This window comes from Protopterus annectens, chromosome 11.part0 (genome assembly GCF_019279795.1).
Source record: "Protopterus annectens isolate FY-2018-M chromosome 11.part0, PAN1.0, whole genome shotgun sequence".
Taxonomy (NCBI): domain Eukaryota; kingdom Metazoa; phylum Chordata; order Ceratodontiformes; family Protopteridae; genus Protopterus; species Protopterus annectens.
In genome coordinates, this window is record NC_056745.1 from 100,898,514 (window position 1) to 100,926,150 (window position 27,637).

General features: G+C 44.2%; 1 protein-coding gene across 4 annotated transcripts in view; it reads right to left on the reverse strand.

The window, feature by feature from the left end:
- Positions 1-27,637, reverse strand: part of LOC122815190 (transcriptional enhancer factor TEF-3-like) — a 2,337,692-nt gene that overhangs the window by 342,643 nt on the left and 1,967,412 nt on the right. For all 4 annotated transcript variants that reach the window (XM_044087472.1, XM_044087473.1, XM_044087474.1 and 1 more), the window contains one exon: positions 10,626-10,799. In XM_044087472.1, the coding sequence (XP_043943407.1) occupies positions 10,626-10,799 (174 nt within the window). The remainder of the gene's footprint in view (positions 1-10,625; positions 10,800-27,637) is intronic.

A 27,637-nucleotide genomic window follows, 5' to 3' on the forward strand; every position in this document is an offset into this window, starting at 1 on the left:
TGAATACCTATTTACATTATTCTAGCAACAACCCTGCTCATGTTAAATAGGGAGTAGTCAAGGACCAGATTGTCCGAGCTGCCCGTATGGTTTCAGATTATGATTTTATTGTTGAATGTACTTTTACATCTAACATGTTTTATAATAGAGGATATCCAAGAAGAATGGTTAATCAGATTCATAATGAGGTTATAAATAAGTGTAAACAAGCTGTGTACACCCCATTGTTGAATCAATTTAGGCAGAGGCCAATATTAGGTATGGAACGTGGAGATAATAGTATACAGGACACTAATGACACCATTACCAATAGCAACTTGGATTGACCACAAGACAAAAAAAGAGAGACCTTTTGCCCCTTTGTTACCACCTTTCAGGACAACAGCAAAATTATGATGGACATTCTAACAAAGAACTGGAATAGTATCACTATGGAAGAAAGTTTATCTAATAAGTTAGGGATCAGTCCCAATATTGTATATAGGAGAGGTCCAAATTTTAAAAATATTTTGGAAAGACAACCAGTTGGTAAAAATAAAAATAATGGTAGAATGTTTCCCTGTGGTATGTGCAGTCAATGTGGATATGTGGGTCTAGCTTGAAAATAGGAAACAAACATATTTTAATTCAGGGTAGATATAGTTGTTATACACAAGGGGTAGTGTATATTGCCTGCTGCACAAAATGTCCACCATTTTATGTCGGCATGACAGAGCGTAAGCTAGCCCAAATAATATACGGGCATATGTATGACATTTCCCACAACAAGGATACAAATGCACTATTTAAACACACCTGCACACATCCCACACATAATAATTTAAAATTTTCTGTTGTCTATCAGGTTGAAAAAGATCCTCGAGGGGAACCATGAAAACTATTATTAGAAAACAAAGAAACCTGGTGGCAAATTTATTTAAATGCTAGTAGTCCCCCAGGATTAAATCATACGATTTCTATTAATAGTTTTTTTAAAAATGAAGGCATATGATGGATAGTACTTATTTATTTATCCATTTATTTTATTTTATTTTACATTTGTTGACCGGGCTAGTCCAACTGGATATATTTCCATTTTCAGCAGAGGCCCGGGGAGAAAAGCTCCACATTTAAACAAAAGGAAATACATTATGAGCACAAATATCATAATAAACATTATTACTTATTTCTAAAACCAAGAAAAGAAAAGTGTAAGAGCAGGGAAAGAGAAATGAAAGAAAGTTATCAAAAGAAAGGAAAGGACAATTAACTTCCTAGGGAATAAGTAACATCATGATGAACATACTAACATGTTTTAATACCAAGAAGAGAGAGTATAAGATCAAGGCAAGAGAAGCAGCAATAGAGAGAGAGCAGAAATAAACAGACAAATACTTGTTCGAAAGAGATTCATAGCCGTAAGGAGGAAAGATGAAGAGGAGGAGTTTAAAGAGGATAGAGAAAGAAAGGTAAGGGAGGAAGCAGGAGGGAGAGAAGAGTAGGGAGAGAAAGACGGATTAATTGAAGCATATTACTTTAGTCAGGATTAGAGCAGGGACACATCCAGTGGCTTTTAAGGTAAATTCTGAGTTTTTGTTTAAACAGAACAGTAGATGCAATGGAAGTAAGTTCAGTAGGCAGTTGATTCCAGTGTTTTCCAATAGTATTAGAGAAAAGGGAATCACCTGCTAGGTTATTAGATATGGTTAAGGTAACTAGCAGCTTACTTGCTGAACGGAGGGAGTTCAGATTAGAGTAGGGGGTTAAGAGGTTGGAAAGTATAGGTGTGTTGTGAGGTTGGTAGAATGCTCTTTGGACAAATGTCAGTTGGGAAAGAAGCAACATGTTTGACAGTTCAAGCCAGTTAAGTTGCTGCAGATTCATACAGTGGTGAGTTCTGAAGGGTTTACCAGTAACAAATCTAGCTATATTATTGTACGTGGAAGATAGTTTAGAGAGATTATTTTTCTTGAGGTTAGTATAGATTGGTGAGGGGTAGAGAAGAGTAGAAATAAGATGAGAGTGGGCAAGAGTAGCTTTGGCTTGGGAGGTTAAGAAAGTTTTAATTCTATAGAGAGAGCCGAGTTTCCTGTTTACAGATTTAATGGTATTATTGATATGACAATCAAAGGTAAGGTTGTTGTCAATCGTTACGCCTAGCAGTTTGGTATTAGGGTCAGGTGATATAATAGTTCCATTGTTAGATAGGATAGTAAAGTCTAATGTAGGGGATCTTGTAGTGGGCTTAAAGAGTAAGAGTTTGTTTTTTTTAGCGTTTAGGAGTAGGCAGCGTTTTGAGAACCAAGTTTCAACTTTAGAGAAAACAGCTTGAGTATTAGTTTGCAGTTCAGAGATTGATTTAGCAGAGCAAATTAATGTGGAATCATCAGCGTATTGTATACAAGTAGCCTGGGGAATAGCTGTGTGTAAGTCATTTATAAAGAGGGAGAAAAGAAGTGGTCCAAGAATAGAGCCTTGGGGGACCCCAAGTGAGATAGGGAGAAGGGATGAGAGTTTGTTATCCCAGAGAACGGCTTGTTTCCTGTTTGTAAGATAGGAACTAAACCAGTGGACAGCCTTAGATTCTAAGGAGAGAGATTCAAGAATTTTTAAGAGAATGGAGTGGTTGACCATATCAAAGGCTTTAGACAGGTCAATGAAGAGAGCTGAAGACAGGATGTTATTATTACGATTCTTGTTAATAAGGTCTGTAAAGGTGAGGAGAGCGGTGGTTGTGCTATGAAAAGGCCTAAAGCCATGTTGACAGGGAGTGAGAATGTTGTTTTTTATTAGGTGGTCCATTAACTGATAATGAACACATTTTTCCATGATTTTTGCTAGTGGGGACAAGAGAGCTATGGGCCTATAATTGGAGTATTCATAGGAGTTACCTCCTTTGTGTAAGGGTATGATGTGAGAGATTTTCCAGATGTCAGGTATGGTTTCTTCATTTACAGTTCTGTTAATGAGAATAGATATGGGATAAGCAATTTCAGAGGCTGCTTTTTGAAGGAATTCAGATGGGAGTTGATCAGCTGAGGGGGTGCATGGTTTGAGTTTGTGAATACATTTTTGTATAAAGGCAGTGGAGATGGGTTGTAGCCTAAAGGTTGGTAGTTTGGAGGATGCAGGGTTGGGGATACTAGTGTTGTCACTAGAGAGGTGCGAGGCCAAAGAATTAATAGTGTCAATAAAGAAAGAGTTGAAAGTGTTGGCAGTATCAAGGGTGGAATTCTTTTCAGATCCGGTAGGGGATGGAGTGGTAGTCTGTCCAGGGTGTAGAAGCCTGTTTAGGGTTGTCCAGAATTTTTGAGGGTTATTGTGATTAGCTTGCTGGAGATTACTATAATAACTTCTTTTATCAGAGAAAATAGCTTTTTTGGTACAGTTTCTTAGATGTCTAAAGGTCTGTTGGTCTACGCAACATTTGCTAGCTCGCCATTTTTTCCAAGCTTTGTTTCTAAGTAACATTTTTTGTCTTGTATCTTTAGATAGCCAGGGGGCAGGTTTAGATTTAATTCGGATGGAGCGTGATGGTGCATGATTATCTAGAATAGTTAGGAATGTGGTGTTGAAGTATAGCACAGCTTCTTCAAGGGGAAGTGTCTTTAGTGGGTTCCAATTGCAGGCCTTTAGTTCAGTTCTAAATTGAATAGGGTTGAAACATTTGAGATTACGTAGGGTCCTATAGATAGGTGTATTGTTAGAGGCATTTCTTTGTCTAATAATAAAGGTTAGATTGTGATCACTAAAGTCATCAGGTACTGTTCCAGACTGATATTTAAGTAGAGGTTTGTTAATGAGTATCCAATCTAGAATGCTTTCTTTGTTGTTAGATTTATTGATCCTAGTAGAGGTGTTTATTATTTGACTAAAGCCATAGAGGTTAATATGAGAAGCTGGGTTATTAGTAGTTAAAGAGGACCAGCCCAGATTGAGGTCTCCAAGAATTATGGTTTCTTGTGGATAGGAGGTGGTGAGCCAACTAAGGATATTTTCTATAGTAGTGGAATTATTTCCAGGAGGTAGATATATACAGATAATATAGATGGACTTTTTAGGGTTTAGTTGCAGCTTCGAGATGAGAAGTTCAGTCTGATTACTGTCTGGGTTATCATAGGGTATTAATGTTACACTAAGTTCTGTTTTGAATAGAAGTGCAACTCCTCCGCCTTTTTTAGTTTTGCGGTCAAGTCTCAGGATGTTATAACCTGGAGGTAAGATTACATTATCTTTAGTAAAGGGTTTTAACCAGGTTTCAGAGAATATCAAAGGAGTGATGTTGAAGAAGGGAGTGGAGATGGGTGATTTTGTTATTGACACTTCGTATATTAAGGTGACCTATGAGTAGAGTATTTGGATTAGAGGTTGGTAGTGGTAGGGAAGAGTTTAGTGAAGTGGTTGCCTCATCAGATGAAGTGGTTAAGGGCCCTGGGTTGGGGTGGATGTCCCCGTCTACTAAGGTAGAATGCTTATGTTCAAGGTAAGCTTTGATGGGGGAGTACACTGAGTATTTTGGTTTCTTAATCAAGAGATTTAGAATTTTAATGTGGGACAGTCTATGATATCTGGCAAGGAGGTAGCTAGGGATAGATGAAATGTTTAAATGAATTTATGTATTAATTTATCTATTTCGATATTTATAAATATTGTGAAGCAAATGTTATTTAAATATATACATATATTTTTTAAAAATTTTTTTAAACTGGTGACTAACAATTTTATTGGTTGTATTTGTGATGTCATATATTTTTCTACTATATATTAAGTAGCATTTTATATGGAGGTTATCTGAAGAAGTTTGGTGAGTGTACTAAACGAAAGCGCTAATAAATTATTCGTTTATTTATTGCCGGGTGCCTTTTATTGTTTTTACTGCTAGCCGTTTTTCTAATTTTTAGTCTCCTTGTTAGGTGGATGAACAGTGTGGCTCTCCTCAGCATGCTTTTTTTTGGTAGCTGCTGCCACCATAGCATCTACCGGTAGACCTTTCAACCAATGAGAATGTTCTTCAGGAGGAGATATGATCTTGTCTGTTCTCTTGGGGATTGCTTCAACTGCATCAGGTTTCTTCCAGGCGTGCTGCACCACAAGCTGAACCAACTCGTCTGCAGGCGGGGTCACTCAGGAGGCAGATGGTCGAGTACAAAAGGCCTGCAGGAAAACGGATTCCTCCAAGGAAGGGTTTTTGGGCTTCCAATCACCCCTCTATTTCAAGATGTTCACGATGTCTTCAAAGGAGACATCTTCAGGGGGTGATTATGGGGAGCCTTCCCCTTCATCGTAATCCGTGTCCTCGGTGAGGGACTCCTCAGGGGAGTCCACATGCTTCCACTTACATGATTTCTTCCTAGGAACCTCCACAGTGGGAGCTTCTGAAGAGGACCTGGAAGAAAGGGCACCCTGCAATATGGTCTCCTGCAGCTCCTGTGCTAGATCCGGGATGGTGGCCTCTGACAGCTGCAGCAGAGGAGAAGGACATGGGGGTTCCGATGGTGAAGGCTTGCTCATGGAGGCAAGAGCCCTCTCCATCACCTAGACAGCAGGGTTGTCCGAAGAGGGATGGGAGCCCAGAACTGAGAAATACAACCTCGGAACCAGGGTCACACCCTGCTCCACTGAGCCTGCTCCCAGGAGGGGAGCCTCATTCTGGATATGTACCGACAGGGTTCCTGGAGCCGTGGATGGCACCGTAGAAAAAGCCGGCACCGAACTCTGAACTGAGGAGCCCGCAGCCGAATCGCAGGCCTGAGGAAGACCGGGTTCCAACGGAACCGAAGGCCAAAGGGTTGGCTCTGGGGCTGAAGTGAGCCCCACTATCAGCACAGAAGCCGAGGGTGCCGAGAGAGGTGTCGGTGCAGAGAACCTTGGAACCTGCAAGGAGGATGAAAAAGGAGAGTAAGATGGAGTCCGTGAAGCAGAAAACCCAAGTCCTAGAAGGGATTGGGGTTTAGAATCAGAAGGAATTCTGCTGGCTGTCAGCAGCTGGTCCACAAGCTGCACCACATCAAGTTTGGAGAGACTCCTGGTAGATCTAGTGGATATCCCCAAAGGGGACTCTAGACATTCTAAAAAGCGGCTATAAGCCTGTCCCAAGAAGGGGTCCACAGACTGGGAATATCGGGTCTGTGCCTGTATGTCTAATGGCACCACCATCTCCATTTTTGAGATGATAGGAGCAGCAATGTAAGTCTGAGTTATCGGAGCCATGGAAGGGCTCAGAGTTGTAATCAGGGTCGAGGTCAAAATTTTTGCTTCAGTCACATTCAGTGCCATAGACATTGTCAGTGCAGAAGGGGTCGGCGTTGACTCTCCAGATATAGACGGCAATGAAGATGGTGCCATAGGCGAAGACTTTTGCTCCAGTGCAGAAAGCTTTGGAATTTTTGGTTTTGGTGTCCTTTCCTTCTCACCAGAGGGTGAAGAGGGAACAGAATGTGGCCTCTTTTTCTCCTTTCTAGGAGGGTGTGAACCCCTCCAACATGGAGAGAGCCTCTGAGAAGGGCAATCTGAGAAGGCCCTTCAAAATCAATTTATTTTTATGCTCATTGAGGGTACGAGAGCTAAACCCTAGACAGAAGGAGCAAGGGGGTAGTACCGAGAGATGAGGCACCCCCAAGTAGTAAACACAATCATCATGAAGGTCACTATTAGGCATTTTTCTCCCACACTTCTGGCATTCTTTGAAGTCTGAAGTGCCCTTTTTATCAGACATGTCAACACCAGCAAAACAGGAAATACACGACAAGAAACCAACAGATTACCACAACTATAGCTAGCTAGAGGAAGAGAGAGAAAATACCAATGATGGTATAAAGGAATTACCACAGCAGGTAGAGAGAAGGAGAGTACCAGCGATGGTACAAAGATTACCAACAGGTAGTTGACAGGAAAGTATGGGAAAAGACTAGCGATACACAGATGCAGGAAGTAACACACTATCTAGAAGCACACTAAATGATTTAGAGATATTAGCAATATCAAGTTATCAAAATATTTCTAAAATATCAGAGACTTAGCTGAGAGCTGGCTTGAACGCGGCTTTATGGCAACCCAGCAAACGAGATCTGATTTAACAGGGAGAAGGGGATTATAGGTAAAATCTTACCTCGAAAGTTTTTGGCTGGCACGAGCTTTGGTATAAGGCTGACTTAGTTCCGAGGGCTTGGAACCGAACCCCCTCAGTGATGAATGGAATGAAGATTAACAACATCAGATAAATTACTAAAACCAGACTATGTGTATAATGTAGCTGGAAGTGAGCACATAATCAGAGTACACCACATTCAGAAATGCCTTAAATGGCTAGACCATACAGTTTCGGCCTCTACACTTTAGAAACGGTTATTTAATAATGTACAAATCAGATAAAATTTATAGTATTTGGCCACCATTTAGTGCAGAACAGAAGTCCATGGAGGCAATTTTCTTTCAACAAAGATGATAACAGAAAAGAATAATAAAAAATGTGACATTTAAAAATCAAAAAATACAAAAGCAATATTTTTTTTAGTGGAAAAGAAAGCTTAAAATAACACATTTCCACTCACACTGCTTAATTTCACAAATCCCTTACAATCAGATTAATTAAATAGCTTATGAATCCCAAGTGGTTCATCTTGGGACAGGTCACAAATCCCTTATAATCTGATTAATTATACAGCTTATGAATCCTAAGCGGTTCATCTTGGGATAGGAGAGCACCCAAGCATGCATAGATAGAATAATTGGAAAGGTTCCGATAAAATAGATGAAGGAAAACAATAGATCATTCTGGTCAGAAGCTGCATTTGTACATAGTTGATATTTGTTTTGAATTCACTGACTGCATCCTTAAAAGTAGTTAGTGAAACCATGACATCTTAGAACTGAGTCGGGAATAGTTGGGGATACCTTATAGCCTGGCAGCTATTTGCTGAATTTCACCCATTTTATGCCTATGTTCCAATGCACAGCTCCACCTCTGCTAGCTGTATCAGTTACAATAGTGTTATTTAGGCAGGCCCTTCAGTGCAATTCACTGACACTTACTGATTGTAGAAAAATGAATAATAATACTTGGATCTGTGATGTAATCAGTGTGGAATTGTCCCTAATGTGAACAGTCTTGTTGTTAAAACAAAGGTAATATTACTTCTTACAGGTCAGTCATTTCTTTTGCAGTGGCATACTTAAAAGGGTTCTCTTCAGATGATCACTCTGTTAATTGGTCAGTACACTATGTATCACAATTTACCAGTCAGACCTTGACTGATCACAAAAGAGGGTGATACCAGTCACTCCCAGAATAAGTTTGTAGATACTAATACAGTCATCATGGTTATTTTTAAAGAAGATAGTGAATCACACAGCTTAACATGTAGGGAAAGTTTATTCCAGAGGCTTAGGAGGTACTGTGTTATTAATCTGCCCCTCCACAATGTTTTACTTATCTTTTGGTTAAGATTTCAGACCGTGGTTCTAGTACTGCTGGAGGTACTGGACTTGTGGAGATACAGAAGGTCCAGGACAACCGGGTATCTAATGGCATGATAAGCAAAGCAGAGATCTCCACTCAAAGCTCTACAGGACACTGAATAAAGGATAACTCAGGAACTTTAAGCCCGCAATCTTTCTGGTTATGAACCTCTGCGGTCTTTCTAATTTATATATTGAGTGAAATACATCCCAAAGTGGGAGCTTTACCAAATATTCGGTCTGTTCAATGCTGAGTATAAGGGAATGACTACTTCTGCAGCTATGTATTTTTGTACTTATATGCACTGTATTCCTCAAGGCTGATACTGACTGATACACTCCAATGTAATACAACTAAATTTAATTAGCACTGGATCATCTACATGAAAAATACTGCACGTCGTAATTTGTACTACAGTAATGAAACTTCATCAGTATCCACGTTATTCAGCATCTGACTTGTAACAGAACATTGTCTACATAGTCTACATATGTGTCAGTTGTTTTGGCAGTCCTGATTAACAGTGATGTTCATATGTACTTGGAACAGGCAAACACCTCAGTTCATCCACAACTCATCAAATAACAGCTTTTCGACTCACCATTTATCAAAAATTTAACATTGAAAACAGAGAACCAAAAATATGCAAAAAACACAACAAAATCTTTTTTGCAGGGGGCAAGCCGTCCTGCACCTTATAAATTATATACACCAATTCCATGGTTGCACCACAGTGGAGAAAAGGGCAAAAACTGTAGTAAAGCACTCAAATGGATCACAAAATGCAATGCACCACCATTTTAAATTTTTGAACTAAAGCCAGTTGACCACCAATGCAATAATCGTCTGCAGCTATGCTAAACATCTCTGCATCAAAAGTCTCTTTACATAGTCCAAAACGTCTATGAGCAACTGCCATATGACCCTTTCACATCAGTCATTTAGGCTGGTGCAACTCAAAGGATATCTAATGGTAAGGAAAAAATAAGAGAACCATCACTTTTAAATCAATGGCGACATTCACTATCATCAGTCTACAATCAAACTGACAGGGCAATCCCAATGACAGATCTCTGAATTCTGGCATTGGTAACACAATGTAGTAGAACAACTCTTGACATTAAATAACCCTTTTAAATCCTTCAGCTTCTTTTAACTGTTCATCTTCTTGAGATTTGTAATTTTTTATTTAAGGAGGGATGGACAGACTGCCTTGATTGGACAATATATTTCATCCACAGCAGTTAGTTTAGATATGACACTCCGTAAATATCTAATCTGATTATCAATGATAAAGTCAAAATAAGAACATTGCCTGAAGGTACTTCATGATTTAATCAGAAAAGCAACTGTCCTAATGTAATTCAATGATTTAATCAGAAAAGCAACTGTCTTCATGTAGTTCAATGTGCCATTACATGACTACTGTTTCCAAGGTAACTGATTTCAGATGCTATGACATCAAAACATAATGGAGTTAGAACTGGACAGATCAGCCTTATATAAAAAGCTACCAGGGTGAAAGCAAATGGAACAAAGGCAATCAGGAGTTAGAAAAGTTGGGTAGGGTAGGATGGGAGTGTGCTGCGTATGACAGCTTTCTCACCATGGGGGAGGAAGAGGGTTCTTTAAGTCAGTCAGTTGCTCTCATGCTTGTGGAGGTTTGCATGTTCACAATGGCCATAAGACTAGGAGCTGTGGGCTTTGTGATCTCAAGCAAGTGATGGCAGCTCTCAGTTACATTGGTGTGGAAGCATACACTTGCCATGGACAGAACATAGGTCAGTGTCTCCATGTGATGTTAGTGTCTACATCAGCCACCAAGTACAGGGTTATGACCATAAAAAGAAAAACTCTAATAGCTGTATGCATGATGACTAGGACTGGTTATCACAGGATGATGGGATTTGATGGACAGGAGAAAGCAGGGAGAAAAAAATATATAAAATTGATGTAACACTGAACTGCTCTCTTCAAAGGTTAGAGAACTTACGTATATTAAACTCCATGCATTTATTTTCATTTGCAGCAAACACAACTTTACAGCCATTACAACAAAGCATTTACAATGACTATGGCAGCACAACAGTACATCTTTATTAAGTGTGAAAGTCTTATACTGTAGATAAAGTTGCAAAAACAATGACCTACACTTAAATACATCATATTAGACAATGTGCACACATACCCAGAATTTTACTAGGAAGAAGGCATCTGTAGATCCCTTTTCAAACAGCTCCTTTAATCCTCCTTGTTTTTCAGGGAACTTGTCATAAATCTGCCGAATGTCTACAGCTTCCAGGTAGGGATCACTGTATACTGGGCTTGACTGGCCAATATGCACAAACAGATGCTTGTTGTACTAACAATAAAAGTAATAAATCAACTGTAAGTACACAATTTTGACAGTACACAAAATCTTATAGCTAAACAAAATGACTTCTCTCACATATAATGATGAAAATTCCTTTATATCTGAGAGCATCAAATACTTTTCTAAACCCCATTTAAAGGTGTTTAGTAATTTGCCAGCAATGCATTTATAATATGGTGGATCCAAAACTCCTATCTTGCAGAATTATTGGCTTTAAAAAGTTTCTTTGCACAGTAATATAGAAACATGGAATTTGTTGGCACATAAGGGCATTTATATGTTTTGTTTACTTATTTATTGGGGATAGAGTTCACATATTCCTACATAACATACAAACTCCAGATTCTCTTGAAGTAGAATCAGTCAGGAAATCCTTCTATGTGGCACACCTCATCACTAAGAGCTTTTCATCCAGAAAAAAGGAGGTCATTGTCTCACTGTACTCATCCCTCATTAGGCCCATTATAGAATACAATGCCCCATTTGGTATGTACCTCTCAAGATATCTGCAACAACTGGAAAGGCCACAGAAATACCTCACTAAAAGAATCACAGTCTTAAAGTAGATGCCCTATGCTGACCGCCTTAAAAAACTCCAGCTATACTCTGTCACATATCATCTACTCTGAGGCGATCTCTGCTTAACATACAAGGCCATGTCAAACCCAGAGCTGTTGGACATGCTACACTTAAAGAAATCCCAATTCCTCAGAGCCACATGCTCCAGGGATCTAAACCTTGTCATCACAATAAACAAAACATGCTGGAGGGATAGGTTCCTGACCCAGAGACTCCCCAGACTCTGGAATAGACTGCCCATACATGTCAAGCAGAGCACCTCTTTGGCCCTCTTCAAAAGGAACCTTGATGACTGGATGGGAGAAAGGAAATTCACCCCAGGGATCATGTCAATCGCCCTGCTAGACAGGGGTCCAGGGAAGTAAATAGTGTGGGAAGAAATAGCCAGGGAATTGTTATGGCTAGGCTTGTATAGGCCCTAGGGCCGACAGCCTAGTACCAACCTATGAACCTATGAATCTGTTTTGATTCTGTAACTCCTATTGCCTTTACAATTGCATTGTGTCTATTATAATGAGAAGTTATGTACCTACCATAACGTTCCATGTTAGTTGTCTTCTTTTCACCTTCTTTCTTGCTGGATGGGTTCAGAGCCGACCCTCGGCTCCGACTCGGCCTATACTAAAGCTCAAGAGCTATTTATACCGGCTCGAGGCTACCCTATATCCCACAATGCTAGGCGCTAACTACCCAGATCTCGTTTGATAGCTGAAACCATAGCAGTTCTGATCTCCAAAATAAGGAGAAGAGGAAACCTCACTCGTAAGTAACCTAGACCTATAGCTACTAGTAAGGATAGCCAAAGGGGGTTAATACTGAGGCAGGAAGAAGATCCCCAAGGATCCTTAGGTCTGTCCAGGCTAGGGGGATGGAGGGTGGGACGCAAGAAAGAAGGCGAGAAGAAGACAACTAACATGGAACGTTATGGTAAGTACATAACTTCTCAATGTTAAGTTGTCAATCTTGCCTTCATTCTTGCTGGATGGCACCGCGTCCCTAGCACCTTTACCCTGGGTGGCTCATCGGAACAGACTCTTGAGAACGGTGGAACCAAAATTAGCCCGGCTTCGGGAGGCCATGTCTAATTTGTAATGAGAGATAAAGGTATGAGGAGAGGCCCATGTGGCTGCCGCACAAATGGAATCTATTGGTAATCTATCCTGAAAAGCTACTGACGTGGCTAATGCTCTAGTTGAGTGAGCCCTGCGCCTTGACGGCAGCTTTTGGCGTCTGAGGTCATAGATGAAAGTAATCACAGAGGCCAGCCATCTAGAAAGGGTTACTTTGGAAACTGGAAGGCCTTTCTTCCCTGCTGCATAAGACAGGAAGAGCTGTTCAGATTTCCTAGCCTGCTTGGTTCTATCCAGATAGTAACGGAGCTGACGATGAACGTCCAGAAAATGCAGCTTTTGTTCCACTCTGTTGGAGTAGTTGGGGAAGAAAACTGGGAGATCAATAGTCTGGTTTAGGTTCGCCTCAGAAGAAATCTTGGGTAAAAAGGACGGGTTAGTCCTGAGGGACACTCTGTCTTTATGGAAAACTAGATAAGGTGGACGAATGCAAAGGGCATGAAGTTCTGATGCTCTTCTCACAGATGTTATGGCGACTAGAAAAAGAGTCTTCCAAGAGAGCAATTTCAAGGAGCAGGAAGCCGCAGGTTCAAAGGGGGGAAGAATCAAGGAAGTTAGAACCAAATTTAAGTCCCACTGAGGTGGGGGGTCTCTGATTGGGGGCTTAAGCAAAAAGATACCTTTAAGAAAGGTTTTACAAAGCTTATGGGACATGATGCTGGAGTCCAAAAAGCCTACATGAAAGTTTGAAATAGCCGCTAACTGTACTCTGACGGTGGAGGAAGAAGACCCTGAGTGAAAAAGTTCGGCTAGGAAGTCTAGGACTGATTGGATAGGGGCAGTAAAACGATCCATATTTCTAGCTCCTGCCCAGAAGGAAAAACGCTTCCACTTGCTGGCATAAATCCTTCTGGTAGATGACTTTAGGGAAACTATAAGTATGTCACGCACAGAATGGGAAATAAGGGGAAGCCTGGCTAGGGTTGGAACTGGAGCAACCAAGCTATGAGGTTGAGAGATTGGAGGGAGTGGTGCACCTGTCCCGACTGATGGGTCAAGAGATCTGGCACTGGGTCCAGATGCCAGGGCTGCCCCAAGAGGTAATGATGCAGGAACGGAAACCATATCTGTCGAGGCTAGTAAGGAGCAATGAGGATCATGGTGGCTCTCACGGCGGTAGCTTTCTGAATCAATTGAGTGATTAATGGAAAAGGGGAAAGGCATACAGAAGTCCCCAGGGCCAATCGTGGACTAGAGCGTCTCTGGGGGGGGGGGGGAGTGGCCGGGAAGAGAGTGAAGAAGTCATGGCACTTGCTGTTTTGAGGTGTTGCAAAAAGATCGCAGCAAGGTCGACCCCATTTCTGAAAAATTTCTTCCACTACTGCTTGTTTGAGAGACCACTCGTGTGGCATGAGAATGGCTCTGCTCAACCTGTCCGCTATGATGTTGGACTTCCCGGGGATGTGCGTTGCTATCAGAAACCGCTGAGAGGAGATGGCCCACTGCCATAGTCTGAGTGCCTCTCGACATAAGGGATAGGACTTGGTTCCACCCTGCTTGTTGATGTACCACACTACGGACATATTGTCCGTCTGAACTGCAATAGTCCCGATGGGAAGAGAGTCCTGAAGGGCTTGCAACGCTAAAAGTACTGCTCTCATCTCCAAGACATTTATGTGCAGGTGGAACTCGAAAGGTTGCCATGTGCTCTGGACTGTCCTGCCCTGAAAATGCCCCCCCCCCCCGATCAGGGAGACATCCGTTGTCACCATGGCGACCGGGGGAGAAGGAACAAATGGTCTGCCCTGAAGGACTTGAGGGGAGACCATCCACCAAGAAAGGTGTTTCTTGCAAGACAGGGTTATTAAAATGTTGTGTGACATTGGAAGCTGTTGAAAGGACCACTGGGAAAAAAAGCATCCACTGAAGGATGCGCATATGAAAGCGAGCTAGGGGAAGTAGAGTAATGGCTGCCGCCATGAGACCTAATACCATCAGGACAAACCTGGCCTGGATTTTATTGTTCTGAAGATGGATGTGAACATGCCTGCGAATATCTAGAACTCTTTGATCAGTTAGTTTAGTGGAGAGCCGAACTGTGTCCAATGTGGCGCCTATGAAGGTAATAGACTGACAAGGCAACAAGGCAGACTTTTCGAAATTTATGGAGATACCTAGCCCTTTGCAAGTATGAATGGTGTAATCTCTGGAGAGGAGAAGCTGACGCCTGGTGGTGGCAGTGAGGAGCCAGTCGTCTAGGTATGGAAACACCTGGAATCCTTGATGCCTCAGATGAGCCGTAATTGCTGCCATGCATTTGGTGAACACTCGGGGGGCTGTAGTGAGACCAAAGGGCAGGGCTCCGAACTGATAATGACTGGCTCCCAGCCGGAAGCGGAGAAACCTCCTGGAGCGCCTGTGCATCTTGATGTGGTAGTACGCATCCTGAAGGTCTACTGAGCACATCCAATCGTCCTGACCCAGAAAGGGTAGAATGGACTGTAGCGTGACCATCCGGAACTTCGTTCTTCTTACAGACTTGTTTAGTCTGCTGAGATCCAATATTGGTCTCCAGCCCCCTGTCTTTTATGGTACCAAAAAGAACTTGGAGTAGATTCCAGATCCTTGTTGGTCTACTGGGACTGGCTGGATGGCTCTTTTTGTTAGCAGTTTTGATATTTCTAGTACTGCTTGATCCCTTAGACTGGGTGGAACGTTTGGGAGGGGTCCTTTTGGCTGAGTTGGGGTGTGGATAAAAGGGATTTTGTAACCCTCGGATATAATTGACTGTACCCATTTGTCTTGGGTGAGTGAAAGCCAGGCTTCTGGGTACAGTGATAACCTTCCCCCGATTGCCTCCAAAAGCGGACAGTCAGGCAGCTAATCAGGGATGCTGGAAGGGTTTGTCAGAAACAGACTCTCTGCTACCCTGATTTTGCGGGCCTCCTCTGCCCCTAGGGCGGCGTCTATTATTGTCCCCCCCCTGCCTCTAGAGGGGAAATGACCTCTTGCGTCAGGCACAAACTCTTGTGGTTTGCGGAACCACATTTTCCCACCCTTCTGACCCTTAGGGTATGGTCTAGACGGGGTGGAAAAACAGACTCCCACAGCAGAGAGAGTCTTGCCTTCTTGCTCGCATCGGGTCAAAGTATCCTTCACCTGAGGTCCAAACAAAGCTGAACCGTCAAAGGGGGAATTAGTGAAGGACACCTTGAAGGGGTCTGCAAAGTTACAAAGCCGCATCCAGGTGTGACACCGTAAGGCCACACCTGTGCCTGCAGCCCTACTCGCCCCATCGGCCGCATAGGAAATAAGCTGCATGGAGGAGTTCACAATGGAACTCAGGGTTGCCAGCTGGGAGTTTATTTTGTTCTGAGACCCCGCAGCTGTTGGATCCTGTAAGACCTCACCCACTTCTTTGAGCATGTCTCTTTGAAGGCGGGTGAAGTGGCACAGATAATTCAGCGACTGCATGACAAAGGTCGCTGAAGAAAACATCCGCTTGCCGTACCTATCCATAGTCCTAGACTCCTTGTTAGGAGGATGGACAGGTACTGAAGGATCAGCCAGTTCCTTCTTAGTGGCTGCAGCCACCACCATGGCGTCAACCGGGACACCCTTGGCTAAAAAGTGTTTGTCCGAAGGGACTGTTATGAATTTTGAAGGCCTCCGTGGGGTAGGTTCCATCATATCAGGGGCTGTCCACGCCTTTCGCGCCACCACTTGCATGAGGGGGTCAAAGGGCGGAGACACCCAGGAGGTGGAAGGGCGAGAGCCAAATGCCTCTAGGTAAACCGACTCGTCCTCGGAAGGATTAAGGGTAGACCAGTTCCCCCTCTGCTTCAAGATCTCAAGGATGTCTGAAAAGGAGACATCCTCAGAGGGGGACCATGGGGACCCTTCCGACTCATCCAAGTTGGTATCCGATGTAATGGACTCAGGGGAGTCCACATGCTTCCTCTTACATTTCCTCTTCCGAGGGGGTTCCCCTGATGGATCAGGGGAAACCTCGGAAGAGGAGGATATTCCCAATGGGGAAACCTGAGGCGCTAGATCTCTACGGTCAGGAATGAGAGGCTGGGTAGAGACCGCAGCAGGCACTACAGAGGGATGAGCTGAGGGAGCCGACCATGGAGCAGGCACAGGGGCCAGCAAGCTCCTCATGACTTCGAATGTGCCCCTATCAGGCAGGGTAGAAGGTCCCCGCTCCGAAGAGATAAGGACCCCTCCCGGCACCGAGAGGGGTGGCTCCGAAGCTGATGTCGGGGCCGAACTTACCAGCGCCGAAGCTCCGAGAGGGAGAACGGGGTCAGACAAGGGTCCGATGCCACTCGCCCCCTTGGAGCCGATGAGGAAGTCCATGCGCCCAGATCCCTCCAAAGATGGGACCATAGAAGAGACCGGAGCTGACGACGGAGCCGAAAGGTGAGGTATCGGCTCCGACGTGTCAACGGCCACAGCTCCCACGAGCTCCGGCTCCGAACTCAGAGGAAGAGTCGGAGGAGGAATCGAAGATGGGGTGGGTATAGCCACTGTCTGTTGAGAAGGGCTATGGAACATTTGGGCTAGTGCCTGAGACTTTAGAAGATTACTAACCGCCCTCTCGAGGTCATGGTCCGAGAGCCTGGAAGACCTGGAGGAATGGGTTCGATGGCTCCGCTCCGAGAGTAAGGCTGACCTCGGAGCTGAGTGAACAGATTCCAAGGATGGAGATCTGGACCGTTTACGGCTAGTAGATGGCACCGACACCACTATCGGCGCCGACTGAGTCCTAGATTCATCGGCTCCGGCTCGAGCTGATGTAGAAGCCTGAATTTGAGGAACGTCGACTCCAGCCAGAGCTGATGAGGAAGACTGTGTCTTGGAAACATCGGCTCCACCCGGAGCCGATGTAACAGCAGTCAGAGCACCACCAGTCGAAGGCTCTGAACTCGGAGCCGATGGCTTAGATGGCTTCGAAGGCTTCCCCAACGATGACTTGGTCGGGGAACCTTCAGGCTTTAACAAGCCCCTCAAAATTAACTTATTTCTGCGTTCCTGCAGGACTCTTGGACTGAACGCATGACAGACCAAACAAGAGTCCTGCAGGTGCAGAGGGCCCAGGCAATAAACACAAGAAGTGCGACCGTCTGTCAGCGACATTTTCTGACAGCACGAGTCACACTTCTTGAAGCCTGAGACCCTGGTGTCTTTAGTCATCCTAAAAGGTACAAAAAATATACACACACACACAGACACCCTTTAAAAAGAAGCTAAGTCAGTCACACAAAAATTAAACTGACAAGTTAAAGAAAGCAGAATAGGCCCAAAGGCCTAACCTTATAACCAAAGGGGGTCAGGATATAGGATTAAAAGGGACCGGAAGGGGGATTAGATATGAAGGGAAGCTAATGGGATGGTCGCTAACTAAAACTAACTGAAAATCTGACTAAAAGATAGAAATTTAAGAATTATAATATCTAACCTGTAGAGCCGGTAATAAATGCACCTCGCAGCTGTAAGCGGCAAACGAGATCTGGGTAGTTAGTGCCTAGCATTGTGGGATATAGGGTAGCCTCGAGCCGGTATAAATAGCTCTTGAGCTTTAGTATAGGCCGAGTCGGAGCCGAGGGTCGGCTCCGAACCCATCCAGCAAGAATGAAGGCGAGATTGACAACTTAACATCTATTGTTAACTTCACAATAAGTTTTAATTCCCCAGCCTTCTGTAGAAGTAAATTATTGTGGAATAGCTTACACAGGAAGTCTAGTCTGTGCACCTGCAACTTTCACTGCACAACAAGTAGTTCATAACAGTACCTCTGAGTGATACTCTGTCTACAGCTTAATTCCCTGTTCTGAAATGTTTTTGCTTTTTGGATGTTTCTAATCTCATAGGTATATTTACATATTTTTGTCATATGATGTGTGCCAGGTAATTCAGCGCCCTTATGGAAAAGGTGGCTGATGCAAACATCCGCTTTCCAATGCGATCCATCGTCCGAGACTCCTTATCAGGAGGATGGACCGAGGAACTTTCTTGTGCTAGTTCCTTCTTGGTGGCAGCAGCCACCACCATGGCATCTACCGGGGAACCTTTATTCCACGCCGGCTTGTCTGCGGGGGGACTAAGGATTTTATCTGGTCTCCTAGGGATTGGCTCCACAGTGTCCGGCTCCTTCCATGCCCTGGTAGTAATCAGGTCTAACAGGGGGTAGGCCGGAGGGGACACCCAAGAGGTAGACGGGCCTGCATCAAACACCTCCAGAAACACAGACTCATCCGAGGAAGGTTTCTGGGCTGACCACCCCCCTCTAATGCGCAGCATCTCCATAATGTCTCCAAAGGAGACATCCTTGGGGGTGACCTGGGGGAACCTTCCCCTTCCTCTAAGTCCATGTCCTCCGTGAGGGACTCGGGGGAGTCCAAGTGCCTCCTCTTACACTTTTGTTTGTGAGGGACCTCCTCGGCGGGACTGTCCGAGGAGGGCTCACCAACAGGGTCATGTTCCTCTACAGGAACTAACTGGGGTGCAGACGCAGGCTTTCCCTAGAGCCAGACAATGGAAGACAGGCCCATATGCGACGGAATGAAGGGTGGATCCCTAGCACGAACCAGGGACTTTGAACTCTTCGACAGCACCCTCTCCACCATGTCGAAGGCCGAAGGTGAACCACTCTTCCCCGGCTCCGAGAGCAGTGCCCTCAGCTCCGATGTGAGGACCAGCGCGAGCCGACGCGATCGGACCCAAAAGGGAAGTGTGCTCCGACCACAACAGAGCCGAAGACACACACCTCTGCGGATCCGAAGCTCGGGTCCAAAAGATGACCCAATAAACTCGAGGGTAAGGCCGGTGTCGAAGTAGCAACTACTATCGGCGCCAACTCTCCGGCTCTGAGACTACTGGGATCCAACGGCTCCGAAACCCGATAGTGGATCGGAGAAGGAGCGATGGGTGCAAAGAAAGGGGCTGAGCTCCCCCCCCCCCTGGGGGGGGGGGGCAGGAGCACTTCCATCTGCATCTGGGCCTGCAGGAATCGACACATCATCCAGTCCATATCCGAGTTGGAAAGACTCCTAGTAGATCTAGAAGAAGTCGCAGAGGCAGGCCGGGAAGACCGCCTAGATGACCTCGAAGGTGACCGGGACTTCTCCTCTGGATCCGGAGAGAAGCGTAGAAAGCAGAGCCGAGAGGGGGAAGACCTGGAAATCCTCATGGGGGAACAGATCAGTTTAGCCCGCGTTGCCAAAGGGACTGATTTGGCCCGCCACTTGTGACTTTTATGTCTATCTCTCTCTTTCTCCTTCTCTCTATGCCTCTTCTCTTTCTTAGAAGAGTTCCCCTCTCCCTGGGAAACAGCAGGAGGTTGAGTCCCAGCCAGGGAAGGGGGAGCTGAACACTGGGCAGTCGCAGCCACGACTGGCGCCACTGAGTGAGAGGAGGAAGAAGAATCCATGGGCAAGAGTCCCGCCAGGATTAGCTTGTTCCTCCTGTCCCTCAGAGCCTGGGGGTAAAAGGCTGCGCAAATCTGGCATCCCGATGTTAAATGGGCTACCCCCAGGCAAGGAATGTACTGAGTGTGGCCATCCGCTGGGGACAGCTTATGACCACACTCAGCGCATTTTGAAAAAATGGCCTTAGGGCCCTCGGCCATGACACTCATATACACACCCTAACACACACAGTAAGGGGAAGGGAAAACACTAAATTTCAATTAAAAGGAACCAAAAATTATATAACTTAACTAAGGGTCTGAAACACACACAAAAAGCGCTACAAATTTGACAGAAATTCTCCCAATTTACTCTCACCTAAGCAGCCAAGAGCTCGTCCCTCATGCTTCAAGAAGCCGCAGCAAATGAGATCTGAGGACAGGAGGGAGGTAGCAGGGTATTATGGGTAAGGGGGAGGAGCTGAGAGCTCAGATCTTTAGCTTGGAAAGCTGCTGGCTCGGATCCAGTTCAGATCCGATACCCACAGGTTTCTGATCAAATGAAGTTAACTACTTCAGATCTATTGTTAACTTCACAATAAGTTTTAATTCCCCAGCCTTGTGTAGAAGTAAATTATTGTGGATAGCATACACAGGAAGTCTAGTCTGTGCACCTGCAACTTTCACTGCACAACAAGTAGTTCATAACAGTACCTCTGAGTGATACTCTGTCTACAGCTTGATTCTCTGTTCTGAAATGTTTTTGCTTTTTGGATGTTTCTAATCTCATAGGTATATTTACATATTTCTGTCATATGCTCGTTTGCTCCCTTACATCTTCACCAGTGTACATATTAAATTATTTTTTCCTGTATTCATACATCTTCAAATTATGAACAATTGGTGAAACCTAAACCTGCTAAATGCTGTTTCAGTGAGCACAATTAGTTGAAACAGCACTTCACAATACAAATGACTAAAAATGCTACATTCTGCAGGAGGCACAATCCTTCATGACCCAGAACACTGAGGGACCCTCTGTGGCCCTGTCTTACCTAAACAACTGCAAGGTTACTGTATCACATGAAAAAGTATTATTTTCATCGCATACAAAATTCAAAGTAAAATACACTTACTGATTTGCTCAAATTACTGTGCACCACAAAGTGTGTGTGTGTGTGTGTGTGTGTGTGTGTGTGTGTGTGGCCTGAAAACTGCCATCACTACTACATCTTTGGTACACGCCCATCATTTTTGCTGCTGTTGTTTGTGCAGTTTTTAGTCTGTTAAAGTATTTGGATAAATGTGATCTCAAAAACTGTACTCAGTGCTTCAAGTAGTACTCAGTGCTTCAAGTATAGTTCCCTCAACTGTAGCAAACCATGAAGTACAACTTTTCATTTTCTATTTATGTTCTTTTAGTCCTTATTAAGATAATACATACTGGTTATTTTGATAATCGTGAGTATTTAAAAACATTGTTAGACTCCATTTTTGTTATATTCATGAGAACAAACAAGGACAAAGCATGTCTAATGAGTGAAGTCTGTACTATAAGCCTTAATGTATCCATAAAGACTTGTGTGTCATTGTGCTTTCAACAGCAAGTAGGCTGAAACACTTCTAGTTTTTCCAGAGGAAGTTTGCGTATCTCCCTTGATGCTTTGATAAATAGGGTTGTAAATATATTTTTATATGTGATTTTATGCATTACCAGGCTCTTCTGAAACTCTTTGTTTGGGATTTAATTGTTTCTGGTTTTGTATTTCTGCCTTCTTCCATTTTATACTGGAGATTTGACTCCTTATACAACCTATAATCATCAGGTTTCCTTAATACTATTTCACAATGACTCTTCAGTTTTAGATCATCTGAGTATACCAAAAGCCTATCTTTAAACTTCTTTTAACTTAATCCAACTGTACTTTCATGCTCTGTAAAGAAAAAGATAGTAGAAACTAAATGGAAGACAATTCTACTTAAATATTATGAAATGGTTTACAATCAGAATATATAACATTTAGATTTTAATCAAGCTAAAATATTGTATCTGTTCCAATATTATATTTATTCTACATTTTTAATCCACCAAAATGTAAAGGCTTGACTTTTTTGTTTTCTTTGTATACAAATGTTCACAGATATCGCAGTCTCCTAGATACCCCATTCTTATTCTGCACTTTTCTTTTTTAAATACTTTTTTTCTAACAAAATACAGAAACAAATGGAAACTGTAACATATACCATTTTCTACATATTAAAATTTATGAGGTATAATATATAATTCACTTATAATTCACATATAATGCATTCACTTTTTTCTGCATGACCCCAGTATTATATTTCAGATATTTCTATAGTAATCCTAGTACTAACACTAAAATATGGGTTTAGAATGACTGGAATTACACATGAGAATTGTATCAACTTTTATACTTTATTTTACTACATCTAAAAACAAACTTTCAATGAATCTGTTTCAAAAATGACATACTTATATGCAAGTGCTGCTGTAAATTTTAATTGTGCTCAAAATAGTGGTTTAGCTTCTGTTAAATATGTAGTTTTACAGAAAATAAAAATGGGTCGTAAGTAGGAAAAGACATGTTAAAAATGTTTAAAGAGATAGAAACAAGATACATCTTAAAATCTAGATCTGTCACTTCTTTTTGACAAAATACATACTGTTCTTGGAGTACTTTGCTTTGTTAGTAATTTAACTGATAACTAAAATGTTTGTGTCTGTATTGTACTAATACATGTAATATGAGCAAAATGGTGGCACTGAGTCATAATTAATTAAGTTATTGGTTCAGCTGCTTAAAAGGAATTGAGAAGTTATGTACCTACCATAACGTTCCATGTTAGTTGTCTTCTCTCGCCTTCTTTCTTGCTGGATGGGTTCGGAGCCGATCCTCGGCTCCGACTCGGCCACTTACTAAAGCTCGAGAGCTTATTTTACCGGCTCGAGGCAACCCTATATCCCATGATGCTAGGCGATAACTCCCCAGATCTCGTTTGGAAGCTGAAAAACCTAGATAGGCCAATCAAACAAAATCCTCCAACTGGAAGGAGGAGGAAGAGGGATAAACCCCCCCAAAGATAATTATCTGCACTATATATATCCTAGGACACCTAGGTGGTGAACAAGGGAATAAAAGGACCCTTCAAGGAAGGGAAGATCTTCTCGGTCTGTCCAGGCTAGGGGGATGGTGGGTGGGACGCAAGAAAGAAGGCGAGAGAAGACAACTAACATGGAACGTTATGGTAGGTACATAAGTTCTCAATGTTAAGTTGTCAATCTCGCCTTCATTCTTGCTGGATGGGACCGCGTCCCTAGCACCTTCATCCTGGGTGGCTCATTGGAACAGACTCTTAAAAATGGTGGAACCAAATGTTGCTCTGTCCCTGGAGGCCATGTCCAATTTGTAATGCGAAACAAAGGTATGAGGAGAGGCCCATGTGGCTGCCGCACAGATAGTGTCTATTGGTAGTCTAGCTTGAAAAGCTGTAGATGTAGCTAGTGCTCTAGTTGAATGGGCTTTTGGCTTAGAAGTTAATTCCCTGCCTCTGAGTTGATAAATAGATGTAATCACAGAAGACAGCCACTAGATAGGGTTACCTTGGAAACAGGAAGGCCTTTCTTATTTTCTGCATCCGATAAAAACAGCTGATCAGACTTCCTTATTTGTTTGGTTCTATCCAAATAGTATCGGAGCTGGCAGTGAACATCTAGATAATGTAGCTTTTGCTCCGCTGTATTAGTATAGTTTGGGGAAAAAACTGGGAGATCAATTGATTGATTTAAATTTGTCTGTGAAGCCACCTTGGGTAAGAAGGATGGATTAGTCCTTAGAGAAACTCTGTCTTTATGGAAGATTAAGTAGGGAGGACGAATGCAGAGGGCGTGAAGCTCAGATACTCTCCTAGCAAAAGTAATGGCAACTAGGAAGAGCATTTTCCAGGAAAGAAATTTCAATGAACAGGAGACCGCAGGTTCAAAGGGGGGGGAGAATCAAGGATGTTAAGACTAAATTAAGATCCCACTGAGGTGGAGGGTCTTTGATCGGAGGCTTAAGTAAATATACACCTTTAAGGAAAGCTTTGCAAAGCTTATTGGACATGATGTTGTGGTCCGATAAGCCTGTATGAAAATTCGATATGGTTGCCAACTGAACCTTTACTGCAGAGGCAGAAGACCCAGAATGAAAAATTTCGGCTAGGAAGTCTAAGACCGAATGAATTGGGGCAGTAAAGGGATCTATATTCCTTGCCTTTGCCCAGAAGGAGAAACATTTCCATTTACTACTGTAAATCCTTCTGGTGGAAGATTTAAGGGAAGCTACTATGATATCCCGGATGGGATTAGAAATCATAGGAAGCCCGGCTAAGGATGGAAGTGGAGCAACCAAGCAGTGAGGTTGAGAGAATGTAGGGATTGGTGCAGCTGCCCTGACTGATGGGTCAACAGATCTGGAGCTGGGTCCAGATGCCAAGGCTGTACCAAAAGATAATGATGTAGGAACGGAAACCATATCTGTCGAGGCCAATAAGGGGCAAGGAGAATCAACTTGGCTCTCAAGGCGGTTGCTTTCTGAATTACTTGTGGGATTAGAGGAAAGGGTGGAAAGGCATAGAGAAGTCCCCGAGGCCAATCTTGGACTAGAGCGTCTCTGAGGGGATGGCCTGGAAGGGGGAAGAGGGTGAAGAAGTCGGGGCATTTGCTGTTTTGGGGTGTAGCAAAAAGATTGCAGCAAGGAAGGCCCCACTTCTGAAAAATCTCTTCCGCTACCGATTGTTTGAGAGACCACTCATGTGGCATGTGTATAGCTCTGCTCAACCTGTCCGCTATGATGTTTGACTTCCCGGGGATATGCATTGCTATCAGAAACCGCTGAGAGGAGATCGCCCATTGCCAAAGTATGAGTGCCTCTCGACACAGGGGATAGGACTTGGTTCCACCTTGCTTGTTGATATACCACACTACGGACATATTGTCCGTTTGGATTGCAATAGTTCCTAGGGGAAGAGAGTCGTGGAGGGCTTGCAACGTTAAAAGCACTGCTCTCATCTCTAGGACATTTATGTGCAGGTGGCGTTCGAAAGGTTGCCAAGTGCCATGCACCATCCTGCCCTGAAAATGCCCCCCCCCACCTGATCAGGGAGGTGTCCAATGTCACCATGGCGACTGGGGGAGGAGAAACAAAGGGTCTGCCTTGATGGACTTAAGGGGACAATATCCACTAGGATAGATGACTTTTGCAAGTTGGAGTTATCATGGTCTTGTGGTGCATGGGGAGTTGCTGAAAAGACCATTGGGCGAAAAGCATCCACTGTAGAAGATGCATGTAAAAATGTGCAAGGGGAAGAAGTTTTATGGCGGCCGCCATAAGACCCAATACTTTCAGGACATACCTGGCCTGAATTTTGTCGCTCTGAAGAAGAACATGGACATGGTTTTGAATATCTAAGACCCTTTGATCTGTTAACTTTGCTGAAAGGTGTACGGTGTTCAAGTTGGCGCCTATAAAGGTAATAGACTGACAAGGCGACAAGGCAGACTTTTCGAAATTTATAGAGATTCCTAACCCTCTGCAAATGTGAATGGTGTAAGCTCTGGCTTGGAGAAGTTGATGCCTGGTGGTGGCAGTGAGGAGCCAGTCGTCTAGATATGGAAACACCTGGAATCCTTGCCGTCTCAGGTGAGCCGTAACCACTGCCATACATTTGGTGAACACTCTGGGGGCTGTAGTGAGACCAAACGGCAGGGCTCTGAACTGGTAGTGACTGGCCCCAGCCAGCGGAGAAACCTTCTGGAGTGCCTGTGAATTTTGATGTGATAGTACGCATCCTGAAGGTCCACGGAGCACATCCAATTGTCCTTGCCCAGAAAGGGCAGAATGGACTGTAGCGTGGCCATCTGGAATCTTGTTCTCTTTACAAACTTGTTTAGTTTGCTGAGATCTAATATTGGTCTCCAGTCCCCTGTCTTTTCGGTACCAAAAGAACCTTGAGTAGATTCCGGATCCTAGTTGGTCTGCTGGGACTGGCTGGATGGCTCTTTTTGCTAGCAGTTTTGATATTTCTGATACTGCTAGTTCCCTTAGACCGGGTGGAATGTCTGGAAGGGTTCCCTTTTGCTGAATTGGGGTTTGGATAAAGGGAATTTTGTAACCCTCAGATATGATCAACTGTACCCATTTGTCTTGAGTAAGGGAAAGCCAGGCTATTGGGTACAGCGACAATCTTCCCCCGACTGCCTCCGAAGGTGGACAATCGGGCAACATCTCAGGGATGCTGGAAGGGTTTGTCAGAGAGAGGCTCCCTGCTACCCTGGTTCTGCGGACCCCCTCTGCCCCTAGGGCGGTGTCTGTTGTTGTTACCCCCTCTTCCTCTGGGGGTAAACTGACCTCTTGCGTCAGGCGTGACTCCTTGAGATTTGCGGAACCACATTTTCCCACCCTTCTGACCCTTAGGGTATGGTCTTGAAGGGGTGGAGAAACGGACTCCTACGGCAGAAAGAGTCTTGTTCGCATCTGGTCAAGGTGTCTTTCACTTGAGGTCCGAACAAAGCCGAGCCATCAAAAGGGGAATTTGTGAAGGACGCCTTGAAAGGGTCGCAAAATTACACAGCCGCATCCAGGCGTGACACCTTAAGGCCTGCGGCCCTACTCGCTCCATCGGCTGCATATGAAATTAGACGCATGGAGGAGTTAACAATTGAGTTCAGGGTTCCAAGCTGTGAGTTTATTTTATCCTGAGACCCAGCAGCTGATGGATCCTGTAAAACTTCTCCCAACTCTTTGAGAATATCTCGCTGAAGGCGGGTGAAGTGACACAAGTAATTCAGCGACCGCATGGCAAAGGTCGCTGAAGAAAACATCCGCTTACCGTACCTATCCATGGTCTTAGAATCCTTATTAGGAGGATGGATAGGTACTGAAGGATCAGCTAGTTCCTTCTTGGTAGCTGCAGCCACCACCATGGTATCCACCGGTACACCTTTTGTTAGGAATTGCTTGTCAACTGGTGCTGTGATGAATTTAGATGGCCTCCGAGGGGTGGGTTCCACCGAATCCGGGGCCGACCATGCCTTCCGAGCCACTACTTCCATAAGGGGGTCGAAAGGTGGAGACACCCAGGAGGTGGAGGGTTGAGAACCAAACGCCTCCAGGTACACCGATTCGTCCTCGGAAGAATTAAGGGAAGACCAGTTCCCCCTCTGCTTTAGGATTTCTAGGATGTCTGAGAAAGAGACATCCTCAGAGGGGGACTTTGGGGATCCCTCCGACTCATCCAAGTCGGTGTCAGATGTAATGGACTCAGGGGAGTCCACATGCTTCCTCTTACATGTCCTCTTATGCGGAGGCTCCGCTGACAGGTCAGGAGAAGCCTCGGAAGAGGAAGAAATTCCCAGTGGGGAAACCTGAGGCGTTGGATCTCTGGGTCCGGGAGCAAGAGAGTGGGAAGAGACATCAGCAGGCACTGTAGTGGGAGGAGCTGATGGAGCTGACCGTTGACTATGCCCTGGGGCTAGTACGCTCCTCATCACCTCGAAGGCTCCCCTATCAGAAAGGCCTGAGGGTCCCCGCTCCAAAGAGGTAGGAACCCCAGGCCGCACTGACAGGGAAGGCTCCAAGGCCGATGTCGGGGCCGAGCTCACCAGCGCCGACGCTCCGAAAGAGAGAACGGGGTCGGACAATGGTCCGAAGCCACTCGCCCCCCAGGAGCCGACGAGAGAGATCAGGTGCCTGGATCCATCCAAT